General features: G+C 39.9%; 5 protein-coding genes and 1 non-coding gene across 6 annotated transcripts; 3 read left to right on the forward strand and 3 right to left on the reverse strand.

The window, feature by feature from the left end:
• Nucleotides 1-700: 700 nt before the first annotated feature.
• On the forward strand, nucleotides 701-2,389 carry HGT1 (sugar porter family MFS transporter; the record flags this gene model as incomplete). Its single annotated transcript, XM_022822217.1, has 1 exon — nucleotides 701-2,389. The coding sequence occupies one exon, from the start codon at nucleotides 701-703 to the stop codon at nucleotides 2,387-2,389; it is 1,689 nt and encodes a 562-aa protein (XP_022674060.1).
• A 1,204-nt stretch (nucleotides 2,390-3,593) lies between these two features.
• Nucleotides 3,594-6,533, reverse strand: CWH43 (Cwh43p; the record flags this gene model as incomplete). Its single annotated transcript, XM_022822218.1, has 1 exon — nucleotides 3,594-6,533. The coding sequence occupies one exon, from the start codon at nucleotides 6,531-6,533 to the stop codon at nucleotides 3,594-3,596; it is 2,940 nt and encodes a 979-aa protein (XP_022674061.1).
• A 481-nt stretch (nucleotides 6,534-7,014) lies between these two features.
• On the forward strand, nucleotides 7,015-7,089 carry KLMA_R121. Its single transcript has one exon. It is a non-coding gene; the product is annotated as a tRNA-Lys (tRNA).
• A 446-nt stretch (nucleotides 7,090-7,535) lies between these two features.
• Nucleotides 7,536-9,689, reverse strand: GLC3 (1,4-alpha-glucan branching enzyme; the record flags this gene model as incomplete). Its single annotated transcript, XM_022822219.1, has 1 exon — nucleotides 7,536-9,689. One exon carries the CDS (start codon nucleotides 9,687-9,689, stop codon nucleotides 7,536-7,538), a length of 2,154 nt encoding a protein of 717 aa, XP_022674062.1.
• A 642-nt stretch (nucleotides 9,690-10,331) lies between these two features.
• Nucleotides 10,332-11,224, reverse strand: UBC8 (E2 ubiquitin-conjugating protein UBC8; the record flags this gene model as incomplete). Its single annotated transcript, XM_022822220.1, has 3 exons — nucleotides 10,332-10,933; nucleotides 10,989-11,041; nucleotides 11,220-11,224. The coding sequence occupies 3 exons, from the start codon at nucleotides 11,222-11,224 to the stop codon at nucleotides 10,332-10,334; spliced, it is 660 nt and encodes a 219-aa protein (XP_022674063.1).
• Nucleotides 11,225-12,276: 1,052 nt separating this feature from the next.
• On the forward strand, nucleotides 12,277-12,552 carry MAK31 (Mak31p; the record flags this gene model as incomplete). Its single annotated transcript, XM_022822221.1, has 1 exon — nucleotides 12,277-12,552. The coding sequence occupies one exon, from the start codon at nucleotides 12,277-12,279 to the stop codon at nucleotides 12,550-12,552; it is 276 nt and encodes a 91-aa protein (XP_022674064.1).
• Between the last annotated feature and the right edge of the window lie 18 nt (nucleotides 12,553-12,570).

A 12,570-nucleotide genomic window follows, 5' to 3' on the forward strand; every position in this document is an offset into this window, starting at 1 on the left:
CCAAAACAAGCCAGAAAAAAATGATATTCCGGTAAAACTTGTGTGTGTTTTTTTGCTTCTTCCGAGTTTTTCAGCATTGGCAAATGCAAATGGCCATACTATTTGCTTGTTATTTGTTCCATTTGGAATGGGATGAGATTCTCTCGTTGGCATATTGTATGGTGTCTCACCAATATAGTACGGGAAAGAAAAAAAAAAAAAGAAGTTTTTTTTGTTAGTCGAGCAAAGTCTAATATTGCTAATGCTGTGGTAATGCTGTGTTGTAGTAATGGTATGTTAGTGTTATACGCAGGTTTGATTGTGATTGATGGATTGACTTGAGTTTATTTTTATTTTTATTTGTGGGGGAGAGTCGACCGGCAGTTAGAGTGTCAGGCACGGCTTTCGATGTGCATCGATTCGTGATCGCTCGCTCGCTGGGGATGTGCGATGGCTATGGCTATGTTATGGGGGTTTTTTCCATTAATTCATGCACGTATATTGGTGTTGTTTGAGGGCGGCAGGATTTGTATAAATAGATGGGTTATGGTGGATAATTTATGGGGTATGATGATGAATTTGGTGTTGTAGTTTTGTATACGTTATTATGATTATTATTATTTTTCTTTGTAACAAAGAACATCAAGCAATAGCAAGCTTTAATACTATAACAAACACTAATCAATCAAACAAGCATTATTGAACGCAAAATATTAAAAAAATGTCATTGAAAGACAAGATTTTGCTTCGTAATATCAATTACCAGGGTACGTTCTACAAGAAGTTCCCTCAACTTTACAATATCTACCTTATTGGTTTGATCTCATGTATTTCCGGTCTTATGTTCGGTTTTGATATCTCATCGATGTCGTCGATGATTGGTACCAAGGAGTACAAGAGATACTTTGGTCATCCAGATGCCACTAGACAAGGTGGTATCACTGGTGCCATGTCGGCTGGTTCGTTCCTGGGGTCTTTGCTATCTCCAAACTTTTCTGATACTTTTGGTAGAAAGATGTCTATGCAAATCTGTTCCATCTTGTGGATCGTCGGTTGTATCATCCAATGTGCTTCTCAAGACGTTGCCATGTTGGTTGTTGGTCGTGTGATTTCAGGTATGGGTATTGGTTTCGGTTCCTCTGCTGCTCCAGTGTACTGTTCTGAGATTGCTCCTCCAACCATTAGAGGTCTGATTTCCGGTCTCTTCCAATTCTCAGTCACTGTCGGTATCATGATTTTGTTCTACGTCGGTTACGGTTGTCATTTCATCAACGGTGCCGCCTCCTTCAGATTGACATGGGGTTTGCAAATGATCCCAGGTTTCATCTTGGGTGTTGGTGTCCTATTCTTGCCAGAATCCCCACGTTGGTTGGCTAACCACGACCGTTGGGATGAAGCTGAAACCATTGTTGCCAACGTTGCTGCTAAGGGTGACCGCGAAAACGAACAAGTTAAGTTCCAATTAGAAGAAATTAAGGAACAAGTGTTGATCGATGCTGCCGCCAAGGACTTCGCCTTCAAGGACTTGTTCAGACCAAAGACTAGAAAGAAGACCATCGTCGGTATTTGTGCTCAAATGTGGCAACAATTGTGTGGTATGAACGTTATGATGTACTACATCGTTTACATTTTCAACATGGCTGGTTACACCGGTAACACTAACTTGGTCGCATCTTCTATTCAATACGTCTTGAATGTGATCATGACTATTCCTGCTCTATTCTTGATCGATAAGGCTGGTAGAAGACCTGTCTTGATCATTGGTGGTATCTTAATGTTCTCATGGTTGTTCGCTGTCGCTGGTTTGTTGGCCACGTACTCTGATCCAGCACCAGGTGGTGTCGATGGTGATACTACTGTTACTATTAGAATCCCAGACAAGCACAAGTCCGCCGCTAAGGGTGTCATTGCATGTTCATACTTGTTCGTCTGCTCTTTCGCTCCAACCTGGGGTATTGGTATCTGGATTTACTGTTCCGAAATCTTCAACAACATGGAAAGAGCTAGAGGTTCCTCTGTGTCTGCTGCTACCAACTGGGCATTTAACTTCGCATTAGCAATGTTTGTTCCATCTTCTTTCAAGAACATCTCATGGAAGACATACATCATTTTCGGTGTCTTCTCTGTTGCATTGACCGTCCAAACTTTCTTCATGTTCCCTGAGACAAGAGGTAAGACCTTGGAAGAAATCGACCAAATGTGGGCTGACAACATCCCAGCCTGGAAGACCGGCAGCTACGTCCCACAATTACCAGTTGTCGAAGACGAAGAAGGTAACAAGTTGGGCTTGTTGGGTAACCCACAGCATCTAGAAGATGTCAACTCCACTGAAAAGGGTTTGATGGACAAGTCTTCTTCTAACCTTGACTCTAACAGTCAATCAAACAACTCAAACTCAAACTCTAACTAAGAAAGCGGTTAGCGGGTCCTGGTCTTAATTTATCAAACTATTATTGTTATTATTTTCTCTTTCGAAAACCACCTCCACCCTCTCTCCCTTTTAATATCTCAACCGTAATTATATAGCCTTTTAGCTACTAATGAATGAATGATGTATAATTGATCTAATCTACTATTATCGACCATTACTAATACCTCTCTAAAAATCCTTTTCATCTATAATTTGTGACATGTCTCACCGCCCCTAATGAGTTAATCAAATGACCATGTTGGATATAGCCAAATAATTGTATTGCTCAAAGGCGTCAACTACTCTTAAATACTATTTTTATTGCTAGGAACCCTGCTCTGCATTATATCCATTCCCAGTTTCTATTAAACACCCTTTTTTTTTTTATAAAAGTATTGGGCCACTTCTTATTTCATCCCTCTCTCTATATATGAGCTGATGATACGTTGGCGTTTCTTTGATCATTAAGGCCGAACCCATCTCATCTCGTCCCATCTCATCTCGATGATCTTGTATACTTTTTCACCAGAAAGAAAAGTGAAAAATGGAAACAAAATGATTTTGAAAAAAGAGACTACGTTACTACTGCCACTACTTGTGCAATAATAGTATTCTATAATGAATATGAATACAAATATAGAGTCTAAATAGGCAGGTAAAAGGTCTTCTGGAAGTATATATGTCGAACCCATATTCTAACTTGATAATAGAGGAGGTAGATGTAGCGGCTTTTCTTCCTCCTTCGCCTCCTTCATCGCAAGATCGTACTCAGAATGGCGAATCAGGCACAAATAGAAAACACAAGCATGCACTGAATTCTGACTCTGATTTTGACCCTTCTCAGCACTCGAACCTTATAATAGAGGAAATTGATGTGTATGAACAATAATATATTACTAGAAAACTTTCGCGGCTTCACGGAATCATTCATTCATACATAAATAAACGGATTATTACTATTTAACTATCTACCGACATACAAGAACAGCGACGATGATAAAGACTACATTAAATAATATTACCATTCTTCAGCGGATGCGGAGTGAAAAATAAATAATACACAGTTTTAGAAGATTCATTAAAAAGGAGAAAATAAAAACAAAGTAAATTCAACTTGTATACTATCATTATTATTAAGGTTTTTTAGTTCGAGTCCTTCATACTTTATTTTGATTTATTTCATTTCATATTTTTCAATCGTAAATCAATCGAAATAACGTGGTTCATCAAATACATGATAATAATGGCCTCTTTCACCTTCACCCAAAAACTTGTCTGGGAATTTAAAGCTCTCAGGCACTTCATCTGAAGAAATTGTCCTATACTCGTATAGATCATCATCACTGATTTGATCGACATCATGAAGCACTTGGAATTTTGCTACTTGAAGTTCGGTATCCGTTATGGTAGCACGAGACACTCTTGCGTACCCTGTTCTCTTTAGCTTCTTGTATAATATGTACTCGCACCATCTATCTTCATCAGTAGGGTCTATATCATACATTTGACTTTTTTCACTAACGTAAGTATTATAATTCCCTTCATGTGGGTCGGTGACTAAGTAACTCAACAAGATGCTTGGACGATCTGTTGAGCCCATTAGTCTAGCCATTTCCTCACTCTGTAACCTTCTGTCTTCTTCATCTTCTTCTTGTCCACTATGGAAAACAAACACATCAACAAGCTCACCGTATGCCTCAATAGTAGCGTGAATAGCGGGGGCCAATTCACCTACTGGTGATGGCAGCAAGTGATGCTCACTTTTGATGATAGGGAACTTCGAGAGAAGCATACAACCCCAAGTATGTTTGTTTGGACCTGGACCGAAATCTGCATACATTCCTAGATCATGAGCCAACTTCGCGGTCAAATCACGATTACCTGTGGTAATACGCTGTGTATCTGTTTCCAATAAACCAACGACATCTAATTCCATATCTTTGATCAAATTAATCATTCTGTCTTCGCTGGCCCACAAGTCATTGTCGAAACCGAAATGAATTGTCCATATACCAGAAGTGATGAGATTAGCCTCTGGGTGGTAAGGTTCTGGTACTATAGTTGGTCTAATCTGATATGTGAAAGTAGCTGTTAATATCATGATTAAAACTACTATCGTCTTTACTTTCTTCAAGAATGAGGAGGTTACAGAAGAAAATAGAGTTAAGTTGTCAAATTTGATTAATCCCGCCAAGATTAAAATAGTTGAAAAGAATAACACCTCCGGTTCCCTCTCTCTTAGTAACCAGCCGTATGGAACAAACGCGTAAGCCACAGTCCAGACATGTGCAAGCACTAAAATAACATAGATGGAGAACGAAAATGTCAAAAGCCCTGGGGATTGCAAGTAGTTCATCATTTGGAAATATGACGGAATGGTCCAAATGATGGATACAGTATATGGTAGAACGCCAAAGATAAATTTATACCATTCCTTAACTTGTGGGAGTGATACAAGCAAAGTAGAAAGTGCCAAAGTTATAAACATTATGCGTTTAGATTGGTTAATTGTGACAATGGCGAAACACATGACAATACATACCAGTGCTGCCCAAGGCCAAGCCATTGGTCCCTTATGCGATGACCAGCCCTCCCAGCACCAATATATTAGTGTCGAAGCATCAGTCAAAGACTGATGAATGGCAAAAACAAGGGATCCAAAACCCATTGATGCCAAAATACGTTGGTAATAAGGTAATCTTGTTTGCACTTTAGGTTTGTTCCACAAATGGCAAGAGTTCGTGAATGGTGTAATCAAAGCAAAGAGTACAGAGACAATTAAACCTGGGAAATTCAATCCACCGTTTGTTTCATCCATAATAGCCCATAATGGGTTATTTGTGAAGAAGCCCATCTTTACAACGGTAGAAAGCACTAGACCTAAAGCCCATGTTACTGAGAATGTTGTCACAGTAGAAGAATTTAATGAGTTCAAGTTCAATGCAAATGTCATAACGCTTAAAGCGGTAGCAACGGCAACTGTGATTAATCTATCTTCTGGAGATTCAATGAAATATGCTCCAATGGAAAGAACATTTGCCAGAAGCGTTCCGTATTGGTCAATAATCACATTGGCTAGTGGTATATACAACAAAATTGGGGACAATGTAGCAATGACCACAGTTTCATATCCTGAAATACCCATGTACCATAGTGGGAAATGCCATATCATACAAAACAACGAAGTTAGAGTTGTCCAGAACATAAAAGAGTTGAAGATGTTAACGATGATGTACATGAAGGAATCTTGTTCTGGAGGGGAAGGTAGGTCTTCTGGGTACATGACACGTTCCGTCTCCCTCAGTAAAATGGTGATTTCGTCGTCATTTGAATTCAACAATAGAGAACGATCTTGTTGAACAACACCTTCCTGGTCATCAAATGAAATATCCGCGATCGAATCTTCATTGTTTTTCTTTCCGACCTCACTTTTCTCTGATAAATCACCAGTAAATGTGATATCAAATTCATTTTCTGTTGTATTTCTTGCCTTATCATCCTCATTATCGTAATGAGACACCTCGATCTTGATTTGCTCAAAATCATGTGCTGCTAGCCCATCAAAGGTGATGTCCAAAATAATCAATGACCACTCAAAGTACGCATAAATTGAGTACGCACCAGCTCTTCTGTGGATTTGATGTTGGATGAACCAATAAACCAATGGAACTAGCGTACCAAAAAATGTTCCCATGACGATTTTCTTCCATTTCTTGTGCTCAGAGTTCCGAATCACAAGGATGTCCCATGGAAGGGTTAGAATAATGTACGAAATCATAAATACATCATGAATGTCATGATCATCAGTACTCGTAATGTAGACCCAACCACCACATGTAACAGTCCTTACAATACCAACCAAGAGCGTAATCACGGAACGATTCACATAGTAGTGTGTGAACAATAGCAAGAACCTTGGTAGAGCAGTGAGTGCAATCAAAATCTGGAAAATGGACCTTTCTGGGTATCGATCCCCAATTGTAGCGCTAACACTGGGAAACCATTCTTCTGGATAAGAATACCAGGCATTCGTAACAATCTTATGGAAATGTAACGTGTATCCAACGACGAATGCTGCAATAAAAGCGGATGCTGCACACACAGTGTGGGTCCAAGCGATCACGCTTCCTCGTACGGAAACCATTTCGAGCTCAGCACTTATATTATCTACCAAATAGTAAAATCAAATGTATGAAAGCCTAGCTCTGCGCCGCCTATACCGTCTAACAATAACTAGAAGCAAGACAGAACTGAGTTGGGATGTATTATACAAACTGTTTTAATCAAACTGTACAAGTTTTTTGTGTATGAGTATTGCATAATTTATGTTAACATTTTCAAGTATTTTTAATAGAAAGCTTTAACGTGAGGTGATGCGACAATGCAAGAATTATATTTGACTTATGGCAAGCCGTTCTGGAAAGAAAATTGGCCACGTTCCCCAGCTCAGATAAATAACAATAATTGTAATAGTAAACACACTATTTATAAATTGTGTTAGAGGTTTCAAAGGGAAATGTACATAAAAGGATTGAACACAATGTTGGGTTCGAATCCTCGAATCTGGTCATCAAACTAACTAGTGCCATCAAAAGGTAATCAGAAAAGGCCCATTACAACAATTAAGCCTTGCTGGCGCAATCGGTAGCGCGTGAGACTCTTAATCTCAAGGTTGGGGGTTCGAGCCCCCCGCAGGGCTTTCTTTTTTTTTCCCCCTCCCTTCAAAATTAGTTTTTTTTCCACATATTAAGTTGGGGTAAGTAAGTATATGTTGCTCGCTATAGTAAGTGTGTAACTAGTTAAAGAAGATGAGATAGTAAGCTTCGATTAATGAAAGCAGTACTTCGTTTGGACTTGTAGTTTTTATTATTTTTTTTTTTCGGTATCTACATATATTATATACTATATATAATCATCTGCTTTTTTGGAATGTACATGCAATATTGTAAGGATTCGACAGTAGTCATGGCTCTCTATATGTAAAGTTTATTGGTTTTCTGTATTTTTGATGATTTTAAGATGTTTTGTAGTTTTCAAGTATTAAAGTTAAGAAGCAAATGAGGAATGGTAAAAAAAAAAGATGTTAGGACAAGAACCAAAAGCAAAAGAAAAAAAAAAATGTTGCGAGTGGTTCTGTTATTTTCTTTTAGTGCTTTTGGATTCTAGAATCGAGGGCAAGGACTAGCGCGCTACGGTTTGGAATGTAGACTTGGATGAAGTTGTTTCTATCGTTCCATTTCAAGTCTGTAGTGAAGTATTCAGATTTGGATTCGTCAATACGATCCCAACCACCATAGGCAGATCTGTCCGAGTTCAAGATGATACGATAACAGCCTGGTTCATTGACACCAATACGGTAATCGGTGAAAGATTCCGTTGGATGGAAGTTGAAAATGAACAAAAGACCATTTCTCTCAAATGCAATAACTTTATCAACTTCATGCTTCAAAGAAACGTAAGCCTGAGGGGTGTTCAACCACTTATACTGTTTTTCACAAAGTTGCATAGCTTTATCAAACTGGTACAACTGCTGGTATCTCAACAGCTTGTCATCAACCAAGTTGAATTGTCTTCTGGCATAATGGTAACTGTCACCATTGTTAACGTTAGGGAAATCCAACCACTCTGGATGACCAAATTCGTTACCTTCAAAATTTAGATATGCCTCACCACCTAAGGAATGGGTTAGAAGTCTGATCAATTTGTGCAAAGCAATACCACGGTCCACCACTGGGTTAGTTTCTTTCAGAATTGTCATGTCTGTGTACATCGCGGCATCCATCAACCAGAAGGCCAAAGTCTTGTCTCCGACCAACGCTTGATCATGAGACTCTGCGTAAGCAACAACCTTTTCGCGATGTCTTCTATTCACTAAAGTATGGACAATGTGACCCATGTTCCAATCCTCGTCTTTGTATTCCTTCAATAGCTTGATCCACATGTCTGGCAAAGCCATTGCCAAACGGTAGTCGAACCCTGCACCGCCCAGATCACGCGGCATACATAGGGTTGGGTACCCAGACACATCCTCAGCGATAGTGATACCGTTTTCAGGAAGCAATTCTCTCACGAGATCATTGGCCAACATTAAGTATGCCAACGCTTCGTGGTCCACGAATGACCTCTCCTTGGAAAGATACTCGTTGTAATCACCGCTGAATGCACCACCTTCACCAACACCGTGGTGCAAGTACAACATAGAAGTGACACCATCAAATCTGAACCCGTCAAACTGGTACACATCAATGTAGAAGGCAAGGTTTGCCAACAAGAATCTCTGCACTTCAAAGTGGCCATAGTTAAATAGTCTTGAATCCCACAATGGGTGTTCCCCTCTTGTGGATGCAATCGAGTGGAAGTACTGATGATCAGAACCATCAAACTGGTTCAACCCATCGGTGACATTCTTGGAAGCATGCGAATGAACCACATCCAATAGCACAAGAATACCCATCCCGTGGGCTGTATCAATCAATTCTTTCAAATCGTCCGGTGTCCCAAAACGCGAGGATGCTGCAAAGAAATTCGTCACTTGGTAACCAAACGAAGCGTAGTATGCATGCTCCATAATAGCCATCAACTGGATAGCATCATACCCTAAGTCCTTGATGCGAGGCAACACATTCTTGGTGAACTCCTTGTAAGTTCCAACCTTGGGCTCTGGCGTAGAAATACCAACGTGCGCTTCATAGATACGCAACGAATCTGTAGCACTAACAAAACTTGGCCTAGCATTCTTAAAAGTATACTGCGTTGGAGGGTTCCAGAACCTCGCCTCATAGGATGGACCCCACTGCTTCGCAGTCTCTTTATCTGGCTGCGTTGCTCTGGTAATCCACGCAGGCAACCTGTAAATCCTAGATCCATCGGCCAACTCAAACGAAACCTTGATCTTAGAATCGTGAGGAATAGCAAACTGCTTTTTCCCATCGCTACCAACAACAGGTGGAACAACTAAATGAAACACACCGTACTCATCCCGCTCCATCTCGTTCGCATTAGAGTCCCAGTTGTTGAATTCCCCAACCAAAAACGCACGAACCGCATTGGGCGCCCACTCCTTATAGCTAATCTCAAACGTCTTTTGGTTAGCATGCAACCCAAACGTCTTATACGAGTCACGTGCAAACTTACTCAAGCTAGTCTGCTTATCCCCGCTATGCTCAATTCTATACTTCCACTCGTCTGCCAGATATCTCCTTTCAGAAAGCACCTGAGCAAACGGTCTTAACCAAGGATCAATATCAACAACCCCTCTAACGTTCTCTGGAACATCGCTTTTATCATCGTTGCCACCCATTTTGACTTTTTTTTCTGTTACGTGATACTATACCAATTCTCTATTATCTCCTAGCAACTCTTCAAATCTTGTTATCAGATTACTTTTTGGTCACTTACAGTTTCCTTCGATTACCAAACGCACCTCTATTTATACAATCTTCTACCTTTGCATTCGATAAAAACAACAATCACCTCCTAAAACCTTTTATATCAAGATTGAAATGTGGTAACTATATAGATACGTTTCATAAATCTACAGATAAAATTAAATTAAATTATCTTCTCATACCTCATGTATGCGTCTCGCCCCTCAAAAATTTAGGAAATAAATCTGGGCACACTGGACAAATATTTCTTTTAGGGTAGCGCCCCTTAATTTTTTTGAATTTTTTTTTTTCCACTTCAGCGGAGAAAGGTGAAAGTGGAGTCATGTGATATACACGTGATACACTTTTCACCGTTTCTCTTGCTTAACTGGTTATTACTTGTATATATACATACGTACATATATGTATACATAGATACATACATACTTGCTGTACCTGGTGTACTCGATATATAGTGTGCAAAATGTGGAGATATGATGAGAGGATATGGGGACATGGGGACATGTAGAATGAGAAAACGGACGGAGCCTTATTTTTTTTTGTTTTACCCTGTCCTACTCCTCGCCGTCATCGTCTTCTTCGTCGTCGTCGTCGTCACTGATTTCTATATCGCTCAACTCTATGCTGTCATTGTCATCGTTAAGTTGCTCATCTTCAGATTCGTCCATGTCCTCGTCCTCCTCCTGATCATCCGTGTCGTCACTCGCGTTCCACTTGCCAAACTGCTGGATATACTTCTCCTTCGTGGCATACTTACAGATATATTCGTTGATTTTCTGCTCGTACATGTCCTTATCCTTCAGTTGCAAGGTCGCTGCCTCGTTATTCAACGGGTCCGAGCCATTGGGCTCCTTTAAAAGCCCCGGAATCATCCACTCTACAATATTCAAAAGATCGTACAACGGAGACCACGTCGAATTGATCACATCCAAACAAATCGAGCCCGATGCCGCATCGATGTTCGGGTGGTATATCTTATTTACAAACCCTATGCTCGGCGACTTGTATGGATAGTTATCCGGTAACTCCACATGGAGCCTCCACACTCCCTTCTCGTACGGCGTATCCTTGGGCCCATAAAATTTTATATGAAACTCCTGCATGTTGTCGTTCACAAGCTCCACATCGTGGTCACTCATCAACAACTTCATGACGTCTGTCTCGATCCTCCTCTTAGAATTCGAACTAAGAAAATACTATGGTTCGCCAACAACAGGTCAAGAGGTCTGAAATCGCCTCCCCCCTTAACCCTGCAACGTTCCCGCTGGCTTGTTAGTACTGATGTTCCTGTCACTGATATTTTCCCAGAGAGATTAAACGATTCAACCTGAGAACTAGCGTCTCTTAAGCTCCCTTATCACTTCATTCCCACACCCCCCGTTTCTAACCTTCGGACTAAAAAGGGAGGCCAGAAACAGCCCAAATTACAACCCAAAACATACCTCATCTTTACTATGTCACTGTCTCGGTCCTTCAGTGCCTATATTACACAAAGCAGAACTACTACCACTTCTTGTCCTCTTCAAAAGAACCTAACTTATGTCCAAGAAGGGGTTGGCCGTTCAGTTAGTCATTTTTTTTTCCATTAAATGTTTAAAGGATAATAAGTTCACTCTGATTTCCCGGTCCTTTTCACTTTTCTCATTTTTCCATGGAAAAACTGAGTGGGCAGAAAAAAAAAAAAGGACTAGACAAAAACAAAATGCAGTCACGTGATACCAACCGGAGCTTTTCTCACATAGAAAAGATACATTAAGAGGAGAAGAAGAAGAAGAAGAAGAAGAAGAAGAAGAAGTAAAGTGGAAGGAACAGTGGTGTTTCGCCCAGTATTCTTACTGATTTTTTATGTTTTTTCCGTTTCTCCCTCTATTAGGTACTGTTTATATCTCCCTTTTCTGAGCTTCTACCTCGTTTTTGGTAGATTCAAGTCTCTTTTTCAAGGATTCCAGCTTTTGAGCACGTTCCTCGGGAGTCCCGACGTACAATTCGCGTCTGCTGCTGTCGTCTAGAAGATTAAAGAGCTCGACCATGTTGGCTCTTCTTGAGAGCAACTCCTGGGCAGTGATGACCTTTAGGTTCACCTTTAATTCCTGGTTTTCGCCAACTCTTTCTTGTGATGTCATCTTTTCTTGTATCAGTTTTGGATTCTCCTATATCAGCCTGAATTTAAGGAACGGTTAGGTAAAGCTCTATAGAAATACGAAAGTAGTTTCAACTGAAGTTCCTCAATTCCGAGCTAGGAAAGCGTTAGCCAGTTTAATAGATGACTATATCGCTTAGTTATTGAAGGTGAAGTGATGAATTCACAATTAATTTAGATTGTAATTGTTTTGGTATTGAAAAAAAAAAAAAAAAAAAAAAAAAAATAAATAAATAAAATTAATATTATTTATTATTCCCAATGAGATAGATAATGCTTTGATTCTCATATATTATACAATGGCAGTGACAATGGCAATGGCTAAGATATAAAACCAAACTCAAAACCTAGGGCTCATTATGAACAACTTGTCGTCTGTTAAGCTACATGATTTGCTGGGTCAAGCTCTATATGTAACTTTGAGCGAAACTCGTTCTCTAACTGGCAAGCTCATAGCCATCGACTGCAAAGCAAATCTATTACTAGACGAAGTAGTAGAGAATAACGAAGGTCATGTACGGAGAATGGGTCTCGTTAGTGTTCCATTTGCTGCTGTTAGTTCAGTAAAGATCAAAAAAGAACTTGTGAGCCAAATTCAGGCTATGAAAGCAAGTATTCACTCGCAGTATGGTTGAGGAAACAAACAAAAAAGA

This window comes from Kluyveromyces marxianus, chromosome 1 (genome assembly GCF_001417885.1).
Source record: "Kluyveromyces marxianus DMKU3-1042 DNA, complete genome, chromosome 1".
In the NCBI taxonomy this organism is placed as follows: Eukaryota; Fungi; Ascomycota; class Saccharomycetes; order Saccharomycetales; family Saccharomycetaceae; genus Kluyveromyces; species Kluyveromyces marxianus.